We start from the raw sequence: 26,333 nt of genomic DNA on the forward strand, positions 1-26,333 counted from the left end.
ATAAATAATGACTTAAAATTAACATGTTTATAGCACAGGGTCCTTGAACACAGCGGCATGTTAATAATCGAACATTTGATTTAAGAGCAGATTAAATTAAGGGGTGGGTATGCATACCACTGTGCAGCAGAAAATAGACATCAGTTAAGGGAAGACTGAAACTAACGAAGACATATAAAAGGGGTCATCGTTTCTAACATTATAGACAAAACAAACACAACCAGTTAGCAAAACACCAATTATGAATTCTTCAAATCTCTTTATTTACCACCCCTTCAACGTGGTGGCAACAAGGTTTATTGAGGTCATTCCTCAGGTGAACTGAAGATGTTTTCTAGTTCAGAATGGAGCATGAAAACCAGCAGCTGGTTTTTTGCCCATCGTAAGGTATATGTTTCCCTCATGGAATCTAAGTTACATCAGATTTCAATTCCTATTGCAAACCTCCTTGCTAAGCAAGTATGGCATATTCCGATACCTTTCTACAGTACATTCGAGAACAGTCCATCTTTGATGAAACAATTATATGCTCGGCCAACAGACATCAACACTGAACGCAGCTAGCCAAGTACATCCCACAAGAAACAGAAGGCCTAATTCAAGGGCTCAACCCATATATTCAAAGTGATACTTTGGTGCTTTGCTGTGAAATGTGCAAACCGGAATGCTCTTAATAGGCTTTTTCTAAAATGGCTCATTATAAAACTGATTGTGTACGGCCAGAGGATACGCAAACACTTGATAACAGAACAGCACAGCATGTGAAGCTAGAAAACACAATTCAAACTGCAGGACAAAATGCTGTCATCCTCTGGGCCCTCCCATTGGCATTTCCATCAAATATCTCATTTCATATTGCCATTGCAGATTGCCGGGATCTTGTAAGGTGGCCTAGATTTAGCATGGGGCTTTGAAGCCCTCTGCTAAGCATTTTAATTATTTCTTTATAAAGCAAACGCGATAGGGAGGAGCCCACACAATCATTTTAAAGAGAGTAAAATGAATTCCTTGCTCTTTATCATGACATTTTGAGCTTTGAGAAGCGGCCTGCTCGTTCCAATTTTCAGACCTTTTGCTGCAGCAAGGAAGTCCATTGAGGAACAATGTCATAGTTAAAAAACATTCTTCTCTGTGTTTTCCAAGATTTCATCAAAGATCCAACTGTTGTTAAACTCTCCAGAATGTTCCATCACTTCAAAGATTCGTTGATATTGCTCTACAGTGACGTGACCAATTAGAATGTTTTCAGGCAGCCCCAGTTGTCTCAAAAGTTTACGTCCATGGCCTGGAATCCACGTTCTGAAAGGTAAAAAACACAAGAATGTGAGTGTGCATATTTGAGCTCCTTTCAAGCCATTAGTTTCCTAATATTGCATGAAAGTTGCTAACCTCTAAAGATTCTTACACAAACTCCAAAGTCAGCTATCTCAGCTTAACTGAAGCAAAAGTGAGATTCTACTAATCAGAATGAAAACCTGGCAGTCAACCACTGCAACAGGTTATGCTGGCTAGTTATCCTTGGAAGCAATAACATGGTCAACGAAAAATATCCAGGGTGCTGGCTGGGTAACTGTTTCAGATCTTCAAGTCTGTGAGCTTAAAGAAAATCAGACAATATAAGAAATCACAGGAGATGGGCTTTGGTGCCTAAGAGCAAAGTGTCAGCAGGGCACGGATGTCTACGTGAATACAGAAGTGGAGAGCCAGGTGTGGGGTTGGCTGTGGATGTTAGGGTATAAGGCAGGGACGGCTCCTCTGTTGGAGCAGAGGAGCATAGCCCAACTTAAATGCCCCCCAAAGCCCCAGAGATGAAAAATGAAATGGTAATTTATTACCATTTTATTGTTCATCATCCCGCCCTGAACAGAGTATCAGGACGGGGTGGGGCCTGCTGAGTGGCAGCAGGGCGGAGGAATGGGCAGAGGGCTGCCTTTGCACTGTTTAAAGTGAGCATGACTCTTTGGCCGGCAGTCTTGCAATGGCCAGCCAGACATGCGTACTTTAAACATCTCATCCCATGGGTTGAGCGCGAGTGCAGGCCTCCACTAAACAGGTGAGTGCAGGTTGAGGCCGCTCCCTCCAATCAGGGCCCTGCTCACAGGACAGATGTGAGCAGCGCCAGGATTAGTCAAGGGAGTTGCAGTATCCAGTTCCTCAGTGGAAGAAAGAAGAGGTTCCGAGCGGAGGACATTGTGTTCAGGTAAGTTTTTGATGTTTTAATGTCATTTTGCCACCCCCCCTTTACCCAACCTCCCCATAGATGTCAGTTGCCACTGATGTAAGGGTCTTATTTTAAAGCGTTAATAGGCCCCTCACTGAGAGCAGTCTGCCTGGAAAGCCGTGGTAAGCCGCGGAGGGTGAATGGGTAACAAGGATGGGGACTGCCTCTACACTAACTCAAAATATGGCACACAAACCTGAATTGTTGGGTAAAACAGATCATAACAGAGGGATTTGAATGCAGGTATGCTACAATGAAACACCAGTTAATCGCACCATAACATCTTGTATACCAAACAGTCAATGGTTTAGAATGGAATCAGTAAATCATGATATTTAGAAAAGCAGAGTGAGCTTTTAAATACCTGCACAAGCAAAGGCAAAGAGGAGTATAAAAGATACTGACCTTATTTCAGTAAGCCTTGTTCTGAATTGGGTGGCTCACAGTTGGTGTCTTGGTCCATCCCTAAATTGGATTTATGTATCCTTCTCAAGCCTCCGATCTCCGCCACTGTCGTGTTACTGATTTATATAACCAACCACCGGCTCAGCGGGTCCGGCTTACTAAAATATGGCCGGTATAGTTTATTTATAAACTGATGCGGAGTGACGCCTACAATTTCTAGTCCGGAGGAAAGCCCAAATAAAAATTGTTTTCAGAGTCATATATGGGCAGAAATCTTTTGACCTCATAAGTGAACTGCACTTTTTTTTGCAAAGTCCTTCGCTCTGTTTTTAACCCTATACACGGGGGGGGGGCCCTAGAATAAAGTACCTTTTCGCTCACCAGGGAGATAGTTTTAATAGTCCTTTGCACTCTGTCCCTCACTCAGTCCTCTGTTTATGCTCATCTTTGATAAAACACCTCCACTCCTCCCCAGCTGGAGGGTTGTAGCCCACAGCAGGTGCCTTGCTGTCCTGCTGTAAGGAGGGAACCCACAGATGAAGCATGTCACCCTTGGGCGAGTGAGGGTCCTCGTCCTAAAGACTTCACGCATCAAACTCCCACTATCTGTGGTCTTCATTTTGTGTGTGAATTTTTATGATTAGGGAACAGTATATCGTTGGGTTGGTGCCTGCTCCCTATGTGGTGTGATTTTGCATATTTTTAAGTCGCTGGGAAATTTCTGAACGAAAAATACCACTTTCTGTGATGTCCCATGCAGTAGGCCAAAGTCCAGGAGCAAGCAATGCAGCATCAACCCAAGTTGCAACTGAGAACGTAGCCTTTCAGATGGATTTAAAAGGCTAAAAAACATGAAAGGGGCCACAGAATTCCTTCAGGTAGGAATTCTCGCTAATAATCAATGGTCTACCATTTGTTTTTAAAAACAAAATATAAGCTGACCTTCAGTTGGATCTTAAAATGTTATTCTATAAACAGAAACATAAGCATTTAGGTACATATCTTTCTCTAGAATACTTACTCTAGTTTAGTAATTAATTTAGCTGTCGGCCTTGCAAAGCACTGTTTCATCATGACGACAAAAGTAGTAGAGTTTGCAGAGGATAGTCTGTGTGAGAACAAATCCCTCCGTGGAGTTATTCGTACCAAACAAAGGTGGTCATTTGGGAGGTGCTGAAATAAAACAAGGAAGCAATGCATTAAATGCATATATATTGTGCGATTAAATACATGCGCCCAATTATGCACACTATGAATACATGCTAAAATGATTAACTGAGGCGAAGGGTGATATTTGAACACAGCAAACAACAACTCGCACTCCATGAGAAGGACGGCACTTCCGTGTGCAGCACAGAAAAAAAATGCAGAGTAATGTTGTGAATGTTATGCTTAGTGGGCTTACTGTCTGCTACAAACCCCTTCAAACATGTGCTTGGAGAGTGTTTAAGGGAACGGAACAAGAGCCAATTTGAATAAAGCCAAAACGAGGTACCCAATTGCCCTGAAAAGCGACCAGTAGTTGAGAGTAAGGGGCATGGACTTGCAAGGGTGCCACAAAGGGATTGGACCCCAATTAGTTACACCCAGTATTTTCCTGGAACTGAGGGGGCATCCAGAGAAAGCATCCTACTTGGGAGCGAGCATGGAGCGGTCCTTGCTGCAGAGGGTCTCTTAAAACGGATTCCTGGCAGGAAGCACTTGATTCTTCGTGCCTGCGTCAGTGTGGTAGTGACTGTAGCTCCTGTGGTGATTGTGCTGGCGCAATCGATGCTGCAAGTGCCTGCATCGGCCTGGGCTCCGTCTGCTGTGGTAACAGTGTTGGAGCTATCAAAGCTACATCTGCTCTGAATGAAAGTCAAAGGGCTATCCTATTATTCACTAAGGGCCAGATGTAGGTAAAAGCAGTTTTGCGAGTCCTTAATAGCGATTTTTAGGGAATCGCTATTAAGGATTCGCAAAATGCCATGTAGGTAGGGAATCGCAATATTTTTGGCGATTCCTTAATATTCCTTAACTGCGAATTGCAAATTGCGATTCGCATTCAAGGAATACCTTCCCATTCATTCCTATCGGCCTAGAGGTCCATAGGAATGAATGGTTATTGCGCACGCAATTTGCGAGTACCCAATAGGTACTCGCAAATTGCATGCGCAATTTCAAGGGTGCATGGGTTCCAGAGGGACACCCTGTTGCACCCCTGAAATGTGCATGTGTGCACATGTGGCGCACATAGACGCCCTAAGGGCATAAATGTGTGCCACATGGCACTTTAAAAAAGAAAAAAAGTGCTTTATTAAAGTAAATCGCAAATTACCACCAACTTGAAGTTGGAGGTAATTCGCGATTCCTTAAGGCAATATCACAATTTGCGATGGCTACTAGCATAGCATTTAGGGAATCGCAAATTGCGATTCTCTAAATGCTTATGCAAAATAAGCTTGCCGAATTGCATTTTTGTCCCCAGTGCTGCTCTCCTCCATGTGCCCTGGGTTCTGCCTTATATTAAATGTCGTATACTTGTAAAGCGCACAGCTGCCCCAGCAAAGGGGCGTCCCGGCGCTGTATACCTCTGGGGAACCCATCCTGGCTTTCCCTGTGAGATGGTCCCTCCTGGGCATCTCCAAGGTGAAGACAAGCATCCCAGGCGCTGATGGGCCCGTTAGTAGAGATTAAGCAAGCTATTGCCCAGAGTTGCTGAGTGGGACCCATGGTTGGAGTAGGCTCCGAGGCGAGAATTATCGAGTCCGCTGACCATGGCCTAAGACCCTGTCGCGTCGGGAATCGAACCCTGGTGCCGGACCGACCTCTGCCTCCGGGTCGGCCGCCTCTAACCAGTGAGCCACACCACTCCATGGCTTTATAACCACTGAGTGATGTACTGTCTTGTGCCTTGGAAATTATGAATACTCTCATGTACCTCATGTAATCTTATTTACGTATTCACATAACTTGTAAAGCACTCTGATACCCTTGGGTCCAGCTAGCTCCATATAAAACTCAAAAATAAATCAAGCTGTATATTGAGTTGTTTTCCTATAAAAACTTTACTTAGAAAGTATCTGGCAACGCCAGGATACTCGTGATAAATTGCAGCAAAGAAGCTGTGAGACTTTTCATTGGGGGGGGGGGGGGGGGGAGTGTATATTTTCTATTGCACACCACAGTAGATACGATTTTCCTATTTTAGACAGCAAAAATGTATAAATATTCGCAATTAGGACATGGAAAATAGAAGATAAGGATATGACGAAGTTCATAGCAATGATTAAACGATGCAGGACAAATAGCACAAGTACAATCAGTACAAGAACTTTAAGTAAATTCTGCAATTGATAATATAACTGCAGTAATACCTACCGTGCTTTTTGGTATTACAAGGCCCCCCATTCTTGAAGACGTTAAAAAAGACGACCATGGCTCCTAAGGAACAAAAAGAAAACTGTCATGTACAGAACCTCAAGTCATAAATATGATAACACCTGCATTAATATAAGGTAAACAGTCTATCAGCACAAGAAATATGAAAGTTTCAGAAAATACATAGTTCTGTACCAGCAAAGCTGAACAATCCTTTAATGTCGCCGTCACAATTACAGAGAAGGTGGTGAATTAAACTATCAACGCCTTTAAGACAAAAAGAACACAATGGGTCTGTGCAGAGTACTACATGATATTTACAACAGGTCTTTCATCACTCTTAACTAAATAATCAATAGACAGACAGTAAAACGGAAATATACTAGGCCATGTTTACACTGAGTCAAATCAGGCAAGGACCTTACATTTCCCCAATCAGGCTGCACTTCACTCCTACTTGCTAACCTGAAAATCTTCATTACAATTTTCGGAGATATGGTCCAAGGCTCTAGAATCAACCGGATCATGTGAGTTGCGTTAATTAAATGACACCGGCAGATCTTGTGAAACAGATCTTTTCTTTGGAATCTGAGGCAATCAGGGTTGCTTTCTAGTATCACTTGTGTGCAAATTTGTTTACCACTAACATCCCATGGCCTGCGATACTATTGCACTCCAAATAGACACCAAGTCCTCCCTTTGCGCTCTTAATTTTACCATGTAATCAAGAAAGAAGGATCACTTGTCCCGCATAACCAGGGTATGCAGGTATCGTTCTAACTAGTCCCAAGTTAAAAACCCTCAAGCACGTGTGTAGCTCGGAATTATAGCGGTATATCTTGATTCTCCTCTATTCTTAACACGTTGTATGCATAATCATGGGGTTTAGTTGTTATGCATCCTCCACCAGGATGGATTTGGCCAAGATCTCTGTACTGGGGTGAATGTATGACATTGTTCTGCATTCTGTCCATCAACTGTGGTTTTTGCGTTTGTCACCCCGAGTGGGATGGGTATGCTCCGACGTGATTCCCATGCTTTCCACACCACTGGATTCAAGCAAGCCGGGCTGAAGACGGCTGGAATGCCAGGAACCGGTCCTCGGAAGCTTGTTTCCGGTCCAGGGAAGGCATGGCTTGGCATTTCGGGCTGGACTGTTCCCATGAGGCACTGGGTCAGACTGATTTGCATATGGCCATGTCTGAACTGGGGTGGTGTGGAGTGCAACAAAACGATGGATTTAGGCCCAGATCTCTGTACTGGGGTGAATGTATGACATTGTTCTGCATTCTGTCCATCAACTGTGGTTTTTGCATTTACCCTTGGTTAAAACAGTAGTGATCAGTGAATTTGCAGTGAAAAGTGAGGTGAATAGTTTCTTCATACTAGAATAATAAATTTTATTCGTTCCAGTTCTGAGATAGTGAGAATTAATAATGAGGTTGTGTGGCTGAGAGCGATAATGGCTCTCGCACACTAGGATTTGTGGACATTATAGGTCGACATGTTTCAGCCCTTTGGTTGCCAGACGGTCAAATGGGCTTTCTTCAGGACCGAGGTGTAGTGTGCACAATTCCTACAGTACACTAGTTACCTGTGAACCCCACTACCCTATTGCCTAGTCTATTTCTTACCTTTTCCTCCTCAGGTACCCAGCGACCTGCAAGGAACTAAACAGTACATTACTTCCTTATTGATCTTAAAGAAGGCATCCTAGGAAATACCTATTTGCCTAACACAAACAGAGACGCCCTTGGTCTCTGTGCACACTACACCTCGGTCCTGAAGAAAGCCCATTTGACCGTCTGGCAACCAAAGGGCTGAAACATGTCTACCTATAATGTCCACGTATCCTAGTGTGCAAGAGCTATTATCACTCTCAGCTACACAACCTCATTATTAATTCTCACAATCTCAGAACTGGTACGAATAAAATGTATTATTCTAGTGTGAAGATACGTTTTTAAACTATTCACCTCACTTTTCACTGCAAATTCACTGATCACTACTGTTTTAACCAAGGGTAAAGCCTCCTGGCGGAGGATGCATTACAACTAAACCCCATGATTATGCATACAACGTGTTAAGAATAGCGTAGAATCAAGATATACCGCTATAATTACGAACTATACACGCGCATGAGGGTTTTTTTACTTGAGACTAGTTAGAACGATACCTGCATACCCTGGTTATGCGGGACAAGTGATTCTTCTTTCTTGATTATATGCTATAAGCCTAAGGAAACTGAATGGATCACGTTTTCCTTCTCCCCCCACCTTGATTTGTTGATGGCTCTTAATTTTACAACAGTTTCTGCGTCGGGCATTGAAGGCTTAGAATAAGGTGATAATTGTAGGTTTTGAATTAGTATGACATAGTAATTGCAGTAAGAGGCATTACTTATGAATACCGTAAGTTCCTAGTTACAAATGGGAGAGTTATCGTAGTTCAAATTACCTACACATAATGAAACCAAAATGCTGTGGTACATTAAGGTGTTGTCCTACAACCCCTAAACATTGCTCTAGCTTAAGAAATTCTAACCAGAGGTGTAAAAACATGTTTTATAGCGTTATTATATCTAATATTGACAAAAACCAGTGCAGCTACTTAGACGCTCAATGTTTTTCAGACTTAGCACTTAGAATGTAATCGACAGACTGGCACACTGATCTACATCAGGGATATCCAACCTTTAGTGTATAAAGAGCTACATATGTTCAGCTAACATTATTAGTGTTGTAAGAGTGACCATATCAGTTACGATTACACTAGTGGGCACTCCAGGCAAAATTGGGCGTAGTGAGCACCTCATTCCATCAAGGCAGGGCTGCCAGCAGTAAAGTAGACATGGCTTTATCAATTTGGATTGCCTCTATGTGGGTAATACATAACGGTCATTGCTGCAATACCCCCGCTACCAATGTAATAACATGAGCAATAAGTTTCCGCTATGCTGTATAATTTATCGCTCGAATATTAGCTTTAAATATATTTTTCAAATTCAACCATTTTGCTCTAAACATCAGTTTCTGAAGAAAGTACAGAAAATACACATATTTTTATCTTGAATACATGCTTTTCAGTTTTGGTATACAGATATTAATTAAACCAAGCACAAGCCTCCAATTAGTGAGGCTGGGATGCAACAAGCTACTCGTTGGAGAAAACTGATTTTCATTGTTCGGATAAGTCTGCATGTTGTCAGCGGCCCTGAGCCAGTACTGCATCAATCAATCATAAAATCTCACTATCATGACCTATCCATAACCAACGTTTGAGGGAACCTGGTACACTAGGATTCCAAGCTCATGTGCTGGCAACTTGGGGCCACAGGATACCAATCAAAGGTTGGTGTAGCGAGCGTAAACTGACACAGACCTGCAGGTGTTTCATACAAAATGAGGAGATTGTGCGCACTTGCACTCTATAAAACTCTTCCTGACCAGGCTTACTCCAGATACCGCCTACCTTGGGGAAGCCAATTCCTGACACTTCCACTTCAATGTTTTTCTTTGTATAGCCATTACTTTCGCCCTTCCTGTCCAACCTCGCTATGGTATCACAAGCTGCAGCAACGGTACTGAAGCAACAAGGTAAGGATAGTGCAACAACGCAGCAGAAAGTCTGGGGGGAGAGCAGCCAACTCTTTCCAGGGCTAACCGGTCTCTGTGAGCAGGCTACTTCCTAAAATAACTGTGTGCTCTGCCATAAACACACTATCCTGAGAAAGAACGGAACTCCACATGCTTTTTTTCTTCAGGAGTGTACCAGGGGTAATACTGCGAGAGAAGCTACTGGTCCAGTCAGCAACCAGTAGCCTTCCTCTGTGCAGTAGGGGAACGCTTACTCTAGCACACAGCAGCAAAACCCTCGGGCCTAGCTCCTCCTCGCCATGACTACTGCGCCCCTGTCCACATGGTTCATGTGTTGTCCAATCTCCATGAATCATCATATGACGTATTCTGCTGACATACCAGGATGTGTGCACATTTGCTAGTGGGCAGTGTACTGAACTGTAAAGGAGCTCAATTTTAAAGGCAAGACACCGCTGCTTTCTCTGAGATGGGACCTTACAGCAGATGTTTATTTCTTGGCCACGTGTGGCTCATCCTGCCTACATCCTGAACAAGGGCCTTTATTTTGTATTGATAATCCTAAACGATGGGTAACTTCAGATTCCCAAATTCTGCACTTGCTGCCATCTCGAAGTCAAAGCCGTATGGGTGTCTTAATTTAAAGGATTAGCACTAAAAGGTGTTGCAGGTGCACAGCCACAAAAAAAGGTCATGCAGAGCCCAACGGAACGATTGAGGCGCGCCTTGAGAACAAGCACTGCAAAGCCAACAGGTCTAATGGCTTTGTTTTTTTTGCCATGCTTTTTGCAGAATGACTTCTGTGCAGCAAACGCCCGGCAGTGTGATCGCTCCTTTCTTTAATTCAAGTTTTATCCGTGCTGCTGTGCAACATGGCTGGTATAGCTACTATTTGGCTTCGTCCCTGGTAGCCTCAACCTCCTGAATTTTGACTATAATCTTAAACTCTCACACTATAACAGATATGTGATAGTGTGGCACGCGGCAAATGCACTTAAAATTTGCTGAAATTCGTGTTTTGTTTTTAAATGGACTACTTGCAATTCCGGAATGTATCACTAGATGGCAGGACAATCCACGGTATGTTGGCGGCAGCAGATAACCGCTGCACAAACTTTCTATGTCCGTGGTCATAACAATTGATACCAAATCCAAAACTGAAATGTTGGCAAAAGTGAAAAAAATGGCAATAATAGAAAACGTTTAGAAAATACATGTACTATGAAAAATAGCCTTTATAAATCAAGAAATAATTGCAGTCTTGACGTGAAAGGGTAACACAGCAACTACTAGCACCTTTTCAAAAACAGACATTCGAAGTTCAAACCTTTACAAAAAATTTAGGAATTTGAATAATTTTAGAGAGCAATTCGTGAAGGTGTGACGTTAGGCAAGAGTAAAGAGCGAGCATCTGTAAGACTTTATTCAGACTTCAGAGGCGCATGTAAAAGGAGAACATACCTTTCAATTCTGCTTTGCAGGATGACCGGAGCTGTGTCCCATATACCGGACACGTATTTAAATTAACCAAAGCACCCGGACACGTGGACAGTCCTCTGAAAACCGGGACTGTGCAGGGAAACACAAGATATCTGGTCACCCTCATGTGCATCCCTATACACCTCCCAGCTGTGTAATGCACATCATGCTCTGATGCTGCTTTCTCACTGTACCAAGGCATCTATAATAAAAGGTAGGTTCCCCATAGCTAGAATTGTTTATGGCTCATGCTTGTTTTGATCTGACTCACATTCCACACCCTAGAAGAGTTCTCTTCACAGAGACCTAGCCTATCTCCAAGGCACCTGACTGGACACCCATAAGGAAAGACTCCAGCTGGTTGTGGGCTTCAGTACTTCAAAAATAAATCTGTCTGCACCTCCTCACTTTACACTCACCGGTTCCCCTACATTTCACACCTCAAATTCCAAACCATGCTACATGACGTCAATTAAAGTGCACCACGCATGTAAAAGAAAGGTGAACAACTATGAGGGAACTGGACCATGCTTTAAAGCAGGGTTGTACACTGTAGGTCTGCAAGGGCTGGATGCAGGCCAGATTTTCAGAATAGCCGCAAAACATACATTTATCATTTAATTAACCTAAAATGAACTCATTCACATACTTCTTTTCCTTTAAATCTGCCTCGTTCGTCACCTCTGATTTACAGTCTCCTTGTCATGGCTGTCATAGGAGTAGAGCTCTTGCAGTGCTCAGTTGAAAGTAGAGCCTGGCTGCAGAATGAAGATATCTGAACAACATTTATGGTAAGTGTCCTACAACGGTTGCCATGTAGCCGAGATAGACCAGACTCACTCAACATGCCGTGGCTGCCCTGACAGCATAAACATCTCACTGAGACAGATGCTGGGCATGAATAAGCTGTTCATGTAGATGCTTGTGCAGCGGTCACTGTGCTGATCAGGAAATGGTACACGTATAAAGCAGCCAAATGGTCGGCAGTAAACGTCGGATCGTACACAGGGGAAGACTATCAGAACTGGAATAATATTTATAGACGTTTGGAATCGCCAGAGGCAAACAGGACAACAGAGTTGATGACTACTTATCATATACGCAAAGGATATTGGTTTACTGGGATTGGCGCACACAGGACTGACCGAGGGACGTTTCTGACATCTCTTTACTTCAGTTTCGAACTTTGAACATGAGAACCATGCCTACTATATTATTGTGTCCTGAAGAAGCCCTTTCAAGGGCAAAACGTGTTGGCTGTACCCAACTGCAAAAAGAATATGAGTACAAATCTGCAGCGTACAACAAACAGAACCTGTAAAATAACTTTGCTCATTGACTCATTACTGTACTAATCTGTATTGCCTCTCATCAACCTTTCTGTACATTGTCGGCAGCCATTCAACTTCTAGAAACTTAACCTTCATGGCATTATTTTATTGGAGGAGACAAGAGATCTACCAATTCAGTGGCAGTGTCTGGGTTAGATCTCAAAGCACACAAAAATAAACAGAGATAGTACACACCATCCCAAATAAAACATTACCATGAGTAACAGCTCCATATGACATGCAGTTTGATAAAGAACACTAATTGCTTGATAACTCCTCATTTCTCCAGGGCCTGCTATCAATTTCTGGAACAAAACAAAAAAAATAGTTTGAGAATTGTTTTAATTTAAAACAGGTTATCATAAAAAGCAGTTTGATGTAACAAATTACCGAAAGCTGTACTGAGAAGAGAAATATTTAGTCAAAATTGGTATAAAGCATCCATCTATTTAAGATCACCAAGCATAATACAGCCACTATCAATTTAGTATTAAGAACATATATTTACCTGTAACACCAATTCTGCATCATTAGTACCTCCATTAAATGCATACACACAGACCAACTTTAGGGGTCAAGAACACTTATCCCAACAATGATGACCATCTCAACATTTATGGACTACTATTTGAGTCTGGGGGTCAGTGCTACACATCTCTACTAACATTAAAATTCTTGGCATGATAGAGGTGCGACCGCCCTGGAGTAATCTTTGTGAGGTGGTGTTGTAGGTGGATGAGGAGGAGCGTCTTGCCAGATGGGAACAGGTAACACCGCAGCTCCACCCTACCCCTTCTGCTGGAGAGCCATCAAAACCGCAGAGAAGAGTGGCGAGCCCTTTCCAGAAAAGTAACTTTTTCCAATCTAGCAACGTTTGTGCCTTTATTTTCAGGTAACCGCGGGCAGACGTTCCAAAGCTCAAGCCTTATACGCACCCATCAGTAATAATAAAGTAAAGTAATAAAGCCAACAGGTTTCACCTAATCAAGGTATTGGCTTTGTCAATTTTTTTTGCCATATTGTACAGCAGCGTGCACCACGTACAGAATAGCTTAAAGTCTATAATACATTTGTTTAAAAGCACAGCCTGCACTCATGTGAGCCTCCAGCCTTAGAGAGGGGGAATCCATATTGATAGTTAGAGTTGGTTATGTATCTGCAAAGGGCAAGGCTCAACGTGTTCTGTGTGATAAACCATTGTAAACTTTTTTTTTAGCTTCTGTGACACAAGCATTAGATCCTCCAGCATTAGATCCTCAATGTTCCCTATAGTCTGCGACAATCGACTTGCGAGCCACTCTTGAAGCGTCCTAATGTGAAGGCACGCATTTGGCACTAGGTGAATGGGGAGTCCATCATCTCCAACAACTTCATTACTTTTCTTACTGCCAGAAACTTAGATGTGGGGTGTAGGGGAATTGTGTTCAGTAACGACTGGATGTGCTTAGCGTACAGAGTTGCAATAGCTTTCTCAGTGTTATTATCGGCAAGAAGGAATTCCTTGTTTTGCATCAGAGTTGGAGATGAAATCTGAAGGATCAAAGTGATGTCTAACAGGGATCTAAGTTAAAAGAAAGGGTACTGTAAATTGCAAGGAGTGTAAAGTCTTCCCTGAGTTGAACCACAGAAATCTGCACTGCAGTCTATAGTGCGGCAGGGAGTAAATGGTAGTGGTTGTACTTTTTGGTTTGGCTGTTTGAAGAAAACGTTAGTTACCTCCTGTAATGCCAGAGTGAGTCCTACTTAAAGTAATTACCCCAATCGCTTAAGACAACCCACTACCCTTTCCAATTTCTATCCCCACCCACCCGCAACTAAGGAGCAGGAAAGACTTAATCGTTTTGATCCCAAGAGAGCGGTCAGCTTACACGTGGACAGAACAAGCAAATTCAGACCAGATGATCAACTCTTTGTTGGAAATGTTGAAATGATGAAGAGCAAGCAGGTTAACAAAATAACTCTAACCAGATCGAGAGCAATCAAAAATCCTGTACATCAAGATCTTCTACGCCATGGCGCACTAGGATCCTCCAGAAGGTATCTGAGCTCATTCTACTAGAGAAAAGTCTTCTACATCAGTACTGGTGACCGAGGCCAGTGGTGGAAATTTGAAAAACGCCAATGTGGACTTCCTTTCCCACTTTTGCAAAGCACTTTTGCTTAGATTCTGAAGTGAGGAAAGATTGTCACTTTGGCTCATTCAGTTCTTCAGGACTATCTGGTATAAGCAGCCATGCATCTACCATTAGATTTAGTATTTCGTGAGGAATCTACTAAAATGGTGAGTAATCTGCTGGTAAAAGTATCTATCAGAAGTACAAGTTACTTACCTTCTGGTACATACTGGATCTATGTGCAAATTCCTCACTGACGCAACCACCTCTCCACTACACAACTAAATATAACAAGTCTTCTTATTGTGGTCTTTTGATTTTAGTGAAAACTGCACATATCTGATTAGGCTGTTGGTTTCATTCATTCACCTTGAAGGTGAGCTAAACCATAGATGGAAATAGATGTTAGCCCATCGACAAGGCATTTTAAGGCTCCAGTGATGTCACACGGTGCTGCGTGCCTCACCATGATGGAGCCAGCACCATCTATCGGAAGAGAAGAGCAATCGGAAAGTTTCAGATCCAGTCAGACGCCTGGGATATTCATAATGAGAGGAATCTGCAGGATGAAGTATCCATCAGAAATTCTTTTTTGGAATGTCTATTTGGAAATCCTCCCTAATACTTTGTTTCTAATCTGCCATGTCAAAATCTCCAGGCTGTTAATATTACTTTTCAGCACCATAACAAAAGTATCAGCTGGTTCAGTAGTGGCCCCTAAAGCATTTTGGGATGATTAAGGACGACTCTGGTGTATTCCAGTAGGTCTTATATGTTCCTTGAAATGTTTAAATCTTTAGACACCGATGATACTATTAGTTTTTACATCAACAGGGTTGTTAATAGATTTTTTCATGTGCTTTGTTACAATGTTTGGTTGGACTATTGTTGACTTTTTAGTAATATTACAATAACTTTAGAAACCCAAGTTGGTAAGCCAACAGGTCATTAAATATAATGGGGTGGCCTAGTGACCCTCAGAACCTGGGTTCTAAGTTTTATATAAAGACAATGGTTCTGTTGGGAGATAAATCAATGTCTTTGTCTTGTACACTCGTTTTCCAAAAATTATTTTGGAGTATTCCACAATGTTATTTTGGGAATAAATACGTGATTTGGAAGGAAAAAGGAAAACACACACCAGATTTTTGACTTTTCCCAGAATTTTCTTATTTTGAAAGTCAGACATTGATTGGTCAAAGGTAAAATCAGAAAATGGTTGTCCAACACATAATTGACATAGAAATATAAATAACCGATAAGTACTCAGGTGAATAGTAGTGACAAGTGGTGAACTGACTGCGTGATGACACAATAATATATATAGACATTAGTAGATCAATCCCTAATTCAAACTCAATTGTTTCAACAAATACAAATATTTTCTTCTTTTATAGTTGAAACTTGGTATGGACTGATTATGACAACGTCGACATTTCGACCCTATCAGGAGGTGCTGGCAATCGGTTATTCGATAATTGTATCTATTCGCCAAATCGAGTAGGAGTCTGACGGCTGCAGCTCTTACCAAAAGTGATCGCGTCTGCGGCACTTAACCCCTACCCTCCCAATTTCGTCACCGGCTGGTGGTGAAATTCACTGCATAGATTGCCGAAGATACAATTATCGAATAACCGATTGTTTAGGACATCCGCCCTGCTCAGACAGAGTTAGAAGCAGGATCCCTACAAAACTAACAGGTTGTCCCCCTTCCCTTGTTAGTCCTGATGAAGACCCGCAACGGTTGCACAAAAGCCAGCACCTCCTGATAGGGTCGAAACGTCGACGTTGTGTCATAATCAGTCCATACCAAGTTTCAACTATAAAAGAAGAAAATATTTGTATTTGTTGAAACAATTGAGTTTGAATTATGGATTGATCTACTAATGTCTATATATATTATTGTGTCATCACGCAGTCAGTTCACCACTTCTCACTACTATTCACCTGAGCACTTATCTGTTATTTATATTTCTATGTCAATTATGTGTTGGACAACCATTTTCTGATTTTACCTTTGACCAATCAATGTCTGACTTTCAAAATAAGAAAATTCTGGGAAACGTCAAAAATCTGGTGTGCGTTTTCCTTTTTCCTTCCAAATCACGTATTTATTCCCAAAATAACATTGTGGAATACTCCAAAATAATTTTTTGAAAACGAATGTACAAGACAAAGAAATTGATTTATCTCCCAACAGAACCATTGTCTTTATATAAAAGGTAAGTCAACAGGTGGCATCTAGTCTGGATCAGACTTTAAAAAATGCTCTTTTTGAGAACCCTAACGAATCATCACAGGGCCAAACTGTCTCAGGGAATTAATCTATTTATGCAACACTTGAAAAATAAGTTGATTTCCATGTGCAAAAAGTATTACTATTTGATCCGTTTGTCATCTAAGTTACAACAGACATCCTAATTAAACTCAAAGAAATTCCAATCTTAAAAAATGATTCCGTCCAAATGTGATAGGATTACTATGCCTCCAAGTATACCCATTATGGAGGACAAGCAAGCAAATGGAATGGTATTGTAACTACACATTGATATACAACGCTATGCAATTTCTACTGAATGATTTTATACCATACTACATCTACTTGTATTCTGATGGAAAATTCTACTCGGACCCACTTGAGCAGCAATATGGCACCGCCCTATGTGGATATTTAGAAGAACGTTCTTGAGGCAAAGTGTTTTTCAAAACTAGAAACTGAATTCTAACACAACCCACTGGTTGAATCGCATCAATGGCGTCCTCTATCTATGGTCAGGCATTGAAAAAAGAATCAGTTGACTCTGGACATTGTTTAACAGTAATCACCATTCAGTCAAGTTTATTTTTCTCAAAGGTAAGTAATCCTTCTTGAATACTACAATTTATCCAAAGAGTATTAAGATTCATACAAAATTAAAATGTAAAATCATCCTGTCAATCTCCTCTAGTTTTCATTCAAAACCACCTCCAAGCAGGGATTAAAAGGATGGTAATGGAGAAAACAATTTAAGGGCTGTGAACAAAATATGCGCCTTCAATTTTCAGCCAGTAGATATTTAGAGGAAACACAACCAAATACGGTGAATCACATTAATTAGGTGCCACACGCAAGGCTTTAAACCCCCCCCCCCTCCTCCCCCCCTCCCCCCCCAAAAAAAAAACCAAGACTGTTTAAAATTGGTGTTGAGATCTAGCAGGAGAGTTTATCAAATTATTAAAATGTTAAACAGTGAAATATTCTTGTGAATGATGTAAATCTGATGCCAATATACGCTGCTAAAGCACTGCTGACCTATACATGCAAAGGAAAATTTTAAAGATGTGCCCATTTGTACCAAAACAATTCTGACTCAACCATCACAATCTAAAACTCTTAGAGAGCTCGAGCAAGTCCATGCTTGGGATGTACAACCACCAACAGAGTAATCAAAGGATAAGTTATAGGATGGGCAAACAAGCAAAGATATCCAGCTTTGGAGCAATGCCACACGTGGTTCAATGATGTATGCACAATTTAGTGTCTATGTGGGAAGATCCATATTGCTCAAACATCAAGAAAGGTTAGGATTCAAATTTTTAAGCACAAATCAGCCATTCACACACCAGCAAACAGGTTTCAAGTATGTGAGGTTGTAAAAGCCACCACAAGAAGGAACACATTCTTCAGTGATGACAATATTAAGCTGAGAAGTACTACATCTGTGCTTGAGAATAAGCATCTTATGAACAAGGCTACTGCAGAATAGGTGGATGCTGCAATACAGTTGTGGGAGTTGGTTTAGGAACAATTGTCTTCTGGTTTAAGACTGGAAAGAAACGCCCACTCATGTGAGAATTTCTGGTCAAAAACAGATGCAGAGTACAATATACGAAGGTATGATCCAATATAAACATGTATTACTTGTTTTAAACTGATGGGTAGAAAGCACTGTTTTCATCGTTGTCTATTTTCTTTAAACAGTGCTCCAAGGGATATCCCTCCTGATGCAGGGAAAAATTAAAGAACCTCCGTAACGTGTAGAGGACCATTTGCGGTCATAAAATATGTGTACAGAAAGTATATGGAATGATTTGGAAAAGTTCACTGAAAAGAAATTTAAAATAAAATCTGGTTTGAATCCAAATCTTTTCCCAGATATGTGTGCCCTATCGGGAAGTTGCTTTGATAACTTGAATAATCATAGGGACTCTGAATATATTATCGATAATAAAATGCTTTCCCAAGTCCAACCACTAGATGGTAATAACCTACACTGTGTGCGTTAATCTAGAAAATGTTCATGCTGCAGAACAATAATTTAACAAACAACCATTTGCAATGCAATCTGTCTCACAACAGTGCGCTTTACAAATATCATTACATTACATTTGTGAAAATTAGAGCTACTGGTGTTGTAAATGACAATGTTTACTTCTTTTTTTTGTTTCCAGTGGAGTGATCATTTAGAAAAGGTGTGCACGATATACCATATTATAAGCTATCACAGAAACTTACAGTAAAGCAGCTTCGGTTTGTGTGTGCTTGTGTAATGGAATATGTACTATGGAACCAGGCTTTAAGAACTTCACAGAAAAAAAAGCTTTAAACTATCAAGTAATGCTATTTTGCATCCGCAAAAAGAGGATTGCTACTTCCTTAAAACTGGTGCTCAATTTAGCAATCTTTTTAAATAAAAATGTAATCTACAACCCCAACACGGTTAAATAAAGAGTTCACCTCTTCTATTAAGCACAGCTTGATTTAAAATTATATGACCACTATCAGGGTAGGTCTGCTGTCTAACCTAGATAGTTGCTGTATGCGTGTAGAAGGTGGAGAGGCCCACTCGGGCAACTTTGGAAAAGAACGATTTCTGAAAACCCACACAATGAAGATATGAGAATTGTCCAATTGTATCCAGCTCCGGAGAGGTGCTCCGCATCTCAGCCCAAGGTGGGCAGTCACAGGCTTTCTGAACAGGTAGGTTGCAGGGAGAGATGGAGACGGTGTTGTGCAGCTAACACTGCAGGAAAGGTCACTTTTACTCAGTGAATGGCGTGCAAAGCACAATAGCAGAGAGAGCTTGGAAGGCCCCAGGCACATGAAAGGTAGTGGAGAGGCAAAAAAGAAGAGAAACAAACCTAGAGGGAAGGGAGGCGCGGCGGGTGAATGGAACTCCAGAATGAATGAGGGGGGAGGGAAAGTCGCCGAGCTCAGTTCTGCCCCACCTGGCAGGGGAGCCACTGTGCACAGCAAGTCAGCTGTGATACAGGGAGAGACGCGGCTAAGAGGCAGAAGAGAACAAACCTCGCTCTTGAGCTGGCAGGAGCTGGGCTGATGAAAAAAAGCATGGCTGCCATGGTAAAAGAGGTAGGGCGATGGGCACAGTGTTGATCAAAGAAAACATGCAGTGCGTCTCCTGAAGCGGCCGGCATGCTGCCGCCATGCCAGTAACCAAGCCCACAAAAACACCTATTGAAATTTATTTAAAAAGTTCCTTAACACAAAGTAAAGTATAACAAACGACACATAACAATGGCCCAATGAGAACTGTAAAAGTGTAGTCAGATTGACGCATCAGATTACACGGTGTTTGCTGGCAAAGCTGCCCTGCTCTCCCCCGCAGCCTCTATGCGTGCTCTCTGCTGCCCAGGAAAAAGTGAACTCTCGAGGCAAACAATGAAGAAAATAGTGTCACAAAGGAACATATATATATTTTTTTAAATGGAACACCACATGTAACAGGGGCAGTCTTGTGGGAGGGTCTGAAACAGCAAAAGGCGGGACGAATGAACCATATTCACCAATCAAAAGCAGTCATTTACACGTGGAAAAACATGGCAGTGCTGTCCTGGAAAAACAGGGATCCCAATTCTCAGAAAGCGAGGTTTATGTATGTTTGAGGCAGCCATGAGATTTGAGCAAGATTTTGCCATGTTACACAAGTCGTGAAGTCTAAGGGCTCAGGAGCCACTTAACTCATTACAAAGCATATTTACTACAAATGCAACCTGCTTTATTAAACAATGGATAACTAAGGCCATTGGAATGCTGTAATTTTGATCTGCTGTGTTTTCCACGTAATTATTCATTTGCTGCCCTTGCTAATCCATCAACTGCCGCCGATATATAGATTTTATCAACAACAACAAAAAGATATCTAGCTCAAACGGGTCAAAAGTTACAAAAAATTCTGAGTCAACACGTGTTGATGCGTAGTGACTGGCATTTTGCAATGATTAACTGGTCACCTTTCAGTGGCTGACTGCTGCAATTAGGTGTGCAACTGATACTGATGAGGTGAATTGCTTGCTCAGTGTTAACGTCTAAAAAATTATGAAGGTATACGGTCATAAAATGTGCTGCATCACGCGACATAATCTGCTCTTTCTTCCCGCATAATGTGGTCAAAGCCGCATGAAAACTTGGTCCTTCCCTGCTGCATAATTCTTTTGGCACTCTGTATAGCTAACAAGCTAAACGTTTTGTCACAAACAAAAATCGGAAAGAAAATGTTTCATCACAATCTTCCTTGCACTCCCTAGTCTGGATTTTTGAGCTAGGGGGTCTTTGAGTCCATGTACTCTGCAGTATGAAGTATCTTACTGCATGCAGTATTATTTATGAGTGAAGACGTGATCAGCAATCGGTGAAAAAAATCATTTGCATGATGTAGTGTACATACCCGGTATTCCTTTTCACTAATAAACATGTTCAACTCTATTCTGCCGAATCTGAATATGGAAATCCTTTCATACAAAGAGTAGATTAGCTTCCACAGCATGCTCTTCTCCGTTTTCTCAGGGAAGAGTCCGACAACTTTCACAGGAACATCTGTTGGAAACAGAGGAGAAAAAAAATATTGTGTGTCAATTTATGAGAACTTACATTTGAATAATAAACAATTATATGTAGTGTGAAAGAAAGCTAGTCCTAAAACCAGTCAGATCGTGTGCCCTGAAATTTCTTAACTAGAAGGGAATGGTTGGTACTGAAACCCTTAACATTCTCTCATGTATTTATCTGCAATATCCATTAAAGACACAGTGCTTTTGAGTTCGGGCCGAAGCACACCGATAAGACTTTCTAGAGTGCACAGCTGTATGGCATCAACAACTCTATAGTTAAACAATACCATGGACTACACGGATATTGAAAGGGGTAGATTCCATTTGCTGAACAAACTTCATAAGCAGAGTTCAGCTGTACCCTAAAAAAATAATAATAATAAAGTCGAGAGATAAAGATAGCATTGTAAGTGGTGAACTAGGCATGCAATGGAAAAGCCAATAGTTCGTTCCTTACAAATGCGGACACAAAGCTATTTGCTCTTCCAGTGTTTGTTTGCTGTAGTCTTGCTTATGGCTGAAATCATTTCAGTGGTGCCAGTTCTTGAGCATGCATGCGTACACACTAGCAGCCACATTGGAGTAACTTTTCTTATACTTAAATCATTATGAGAAGGCCAGTTTGTGAGCATGTAGCGAATGCATGGGCGGTCATGATGGAAGAAAAACATTCCAAGATGGCATTCTGAGTGTGTGCGTGCACATGCATGCTCACGTGCACCATCAGCATGAAGTTATTTTTTATGCCTTTTCATCGTTCCTGCAACAACAATTTAGGGCTCATCAGCTACCTGGACTGCTCCCATCTTGGTATTGCAGTTGACGCCCTAAGTGCGACGGGTATGCGTAGGCATATTTATTTGTTATTCTGAAGTAATGCCGACATGCCGGTCACTTCCTAGAACTCAGTCCCTGGAGGGGAGCTTTTTTTCTGATTCCTTCGTTTCCTTGTAACTAAATTTACCGTTGATTTGTGCTTAGAGTTCTTGCATTTCCAGCCACTTTCACTACAGAACAGCGTTTTTCACGAATGTGTTATATGAGAAAGTGAATTAGCGGATTTATATCCTTTCTAGTTGGTACAGGTAAGTAAGTCACCTTCATTCAAATTTGATCTTTGTTCTACAGAGGCTTCTGAATTGTTTTTCTTACATCTGTATTTGTTATTCCTGCTTATTTAGTATAAACACCCAAGCAAAGTTCACAAACATTCAGAACCGAATGCAAGTACTGGAATGCAAATGACGGTTGAACCATTCACCATGTACTTAAGTTCATCCTTCCTGCTCAACTATGCACTGCTTGATCCTTTATTTAAAATATGGTCTGTAATGGATACAATATTCATCACTTAATAGTGTTGTAGTTGAATTCGAAGGAAAGACAAAGTATTGCAGGAGTAATAAGAAGGTTTATTCTCATAAGAAATCCTGAGTAAGAAAAGCGTGGCTCTCCCCTGGCCAGTCAGACAGCAACTGCCGAGGTAGAGAACATCCACACATAACTAGAACTTAGAATACAACAACGTAGAGCTTCATGCTCCATAATAGAAATAGAAGATCATAACATATCCTCTTCTCTTATATAAATAAATAAATAAGAAAAGAAACAAAGAAATAAGATAAATAAAAATATAACAGTGGCAAGAAATTAGTAAAAGAAAAGGGTACACATCCTATTTACAAATGTAATCTTTCAGATAACCTGGAGGGTGACAATTTCTATACAGCCTCACTTGACGAACACAAGGAGGACCAGAAGGAAGAGAAGCAGGAGCATCACCCCCTCCTTGTACAGCATTTTTAGAAACACCCATGCTCTGAGGATTTTGAAGGAAATCATCATCTGACATAGATAAGAAAGTGTTGCTGACAGAAACATCATGACGTATGGGATTGGCACGAATACTTACAAGACCATTACTTTTCTGGTACAGAGCGACCCTCCTATAATTCCATTTCTCACCATTATCCAATATTACACCATACGGTAAAGTGACCTTAACCCTAAAAGGTCCAAGAAACTTTGTTGAGGAACTAGGTCTACCAGAACGTATTTTGACCCAATCTCCAGGACAAATTTTCTTGTTAAGATTGGTCTTACAAATCACACGTTCTTGAGAAGCAACTGAAGATGAATCAATAGAAACACTTTTGCCAGAAATAATGTCTCTCATCCAAGTAGGTACAAGCTTGGTATTTGGTAGTCTGCCACGCATCATTTCAAATGGTGTCTTGCCTGCGACACCATGCACACTTGAGCGATGAGCCCACAGCATCTCTGATAACAATGATTCTACATCGTGCCCACTAGAGATTGCCTTCTGTATGGCACCTTTAATTAAACGGTTAGCCCTCTCAACAATGCCGTTACCCTGTGGGTTATATAAAGAGGTAAGGCTGTGTCTGATTCCACACGTGGAAAGACATTTCTGCATTTCATCAGATGTCAACTGTGTACCATTGTCCGTTAAGAGGACTAACGGTATGCCCTCTTCTCTCCAAATACATCTCATGGCACGAATAGTAGTGGAAGTGGTGATGTCTTTAGTGAATTTAACAATCAACCATCTCGTGTGCACATCAACAACTACAATGCCAAAACGTAAACTCTCTTTCAAACTATTCATTAGTCCAATGAAGTCCAAACATATGGTGTGCCAAGGCTGACCCGGATCAGAGAGGTGTCCAGACGAAGCTTGAACACCAATCCTCAGGCGTTTATCACTCTCTCTGCAAGCTTCACACTTGGTAATCCAAACATTCACCTCCGCATCCATACCTGGCCACCACCACTTCGCTTTCAATCTTTGTTTAGTTCTCGTTTGACACAAATGTCCTTCATGGGCTAGCATAATCAAACTATTCCTCAAGGAAATCAGAGGAACAAATAAATCACCCCGCATGATCACAGTATCATCATAGACAGACAGCTCATCTAACATTTTAACAAATGGCCTATTGGTAAGGGAGGGAGACCTAGACATCAACTAAGAATTCAGTGGCAGCTTATAGTCACGGTTAGCGGGAAAACGTTGAAAAGGTTATGACATAATTGCTCATCAATATGTTTAAATATGTACTTAGATACATCTTTTTTGTATTGAAACTTTGTTTTTTAATTGTAGAAATACCCCTGACGAAGGGCCAAGATTAGGCCCGAAATGCATTGGGTTATCGTGAAGAATTTATGAAGATTGCTGGCCTACACTCCTAGCTACCGATTAAGGCCTCGGCATGTCTGTAGCGTTTGAGGTTTCAGTGATGCTAGCAAAATGCCTCGCTCTTGACTTTGGATAAACCTTGGAAATTGCGAACAACTTGAATAAACTTTGAACTATGGTTGGAATGAACTTGGTTTACAACGTTGTATTATTGGAATGCTTCTATGATCGCTGTGCGTCCGGTAATGGGGCGAGAGTTTGCCCCATTGTTCCTAATGTTCTATTGGTAAGTGAAACAGTGCTCTCTCTCTTGCATCCTGTTTGTATTAGTTTCTTAAGCTCAGTCATAGAACTGTCTGTAGACATAGCATTAATCCACTCATTCTTGGTTAAGGCCTGAGGTTCACATATACTCAAAACGTCCTGTACAAAAGCAACTTCACCCTCATTCTGTTCCTTTAAAACAGCTACTTAATCAACTGTCTTCCAATCCAGTGGCAGTCTCGATAAACAATCCGCTTGTGTGTTTTTCCACCCTTGAATGTACTCTATGTTGTAACAGTACTCTTTAAGGCGAGTAGCTAACCTAGCCAACCTAGCGGAACATTTGGCATCACCACCTGGTAACAATACTGTAACAAGGGGTTTGAGATCAGATTTCAATGTAAACCTTGATCCCCACAGATAAGTCCTAAAGTATTCACAGGCCCCAAGCAGCAGCTAAGGTCTCACGTTCTATAACAGAGTAATTTTTCTCTGAACAAGTCAAGCTTCTTGATGCAAATGCCACGGTCTTCTCTTGACCGTTATGAATTTGTGCTAAGACAGCACCTAGACCTGTGGCACTCGCATCAACAGTGAGTACCGTCTGACATTTAGTGTCAAATGGTGTGAGAATCCCTGCCTCACAAATGTTTTTTTTATGTTTTCAAAACAAGTTTGCTGTGAAGCACCCCAAGAAAAACTAACACCCTTCCTCATTAAACACCTTAAATCAGCTGTCTTTGACGAGAAATCTTTGACAAACTTGGAATAGTATTCTACTAAACCTAAGAAAGACCTAAGTTTGTCTTTATCTGAGGGAACAGGAGCTAACCTAATGGCGTCTATCAAATTCTTTTTAGGTTTTACTCCCAAATCAGAGATCTCGTACCCCAAATAGTCTACTTTGTCAACTAAAAACTTACATTTGTCACGCCTAAGTGTTAACCCTGAATCTTTAATCTTTGACAAAGCCTCACAGAGTGTGTAGTTGTGTTGGACAACTGTGTTACCAAATATTAAAATGTTGTCTTGAAAGAAAACGATATTTCTCACTCCCTTGAAAAGTACATTCATCGTCCTTTGAAAAATGCTAGCCGCAGAGCAAAGCTCAAAAGGCATCCTGGTGCATTGGTATATACCTTCCGTGGTAATAAAGGCAGTAAAGGGTTTAGAGTCGGCATGTAGCTTGATCTGGTGGTAAGCATTCTTTAAGTCTAACTTTTAGAAGAATTTACCACCACTCAACGCTAAGATAAGTTCGTTAATATTTGGGAGTGGAAAAGTGTCAACAACCACATTCTGATTGAGGGACCCGAGGTCAATGCAAAATCTAAATTTTCCATCCGATTTCTCTGTAATCACTACTGGAGAAACCCATGATGAGCTTTCAACCGGCTCAATCACTCCAGAAGTAAGCATCTCTTGAAGCATCTCTTTAACTGCTTCTCTAGCTACCAAAGGTGTCCTTCTCGCTTTATGCTGAATAGGAACAACATTGGGTTTCAACACTATCTTGTGTACATACCCTTTAAAACACCCTAATTCATCTTTAAACACCTCCTTGTTCTCTTC

At 41.3% G+C, this 26,333-nt stretch overlaps 1 protein-coding gene across 1 annotated transcript in view; it reads right to left on the reverse strand.

Annotated features, from left to right (window-relative positions):
* Positions 1-242: 242 nt before the first annotated feature.
* TFB2M (transcription factor B2, mitochondrial) overlaps positions 243-26,333 on the reverse strand; it is a 117,948-nt gene continuing 91,857 nt past the window's right edge. Inside the window, exons 4-8 of the mRNA XM_086927346.1 lie at positions 21,172-21,320; positions 12,608-12,697; positions 5,987-6,049; positions 3,648-3,799; positions 243-1,299 (exon numbers count right to left, since the gene is read on the reverse strand). Coding sequence (XP_086783472.1) covers positions 1,113-1,299; positions 3,648-3,799; positions 5,987-6,049; positions 12,608-12,697; positions 21,172-21,320 — 641 coding nt within the window. The 3' untranslated portion in view covers positions 243-1,112. The remainder of the gene's footprint in view (positions 1,300-3,647; positions 3,800-5,986; positions 6,050-12,607; positions 12,698-21,171; positions 21,321-26,333) is intronic.

Source organism: Lissotriton vulgaris, chromosome 6, assembly GCF_964263255.1.
Source record: "Lissotriton vulgaris chromosome 6, aLisVul1.2, whole genome shotgun sequence".
Taxonomy (NCBI): Eukaryota; Metazoa; Chordata; class Amphibia; order Caudata; family Salamandridae; genus Lissotriton; species Lissotriton vulgaris.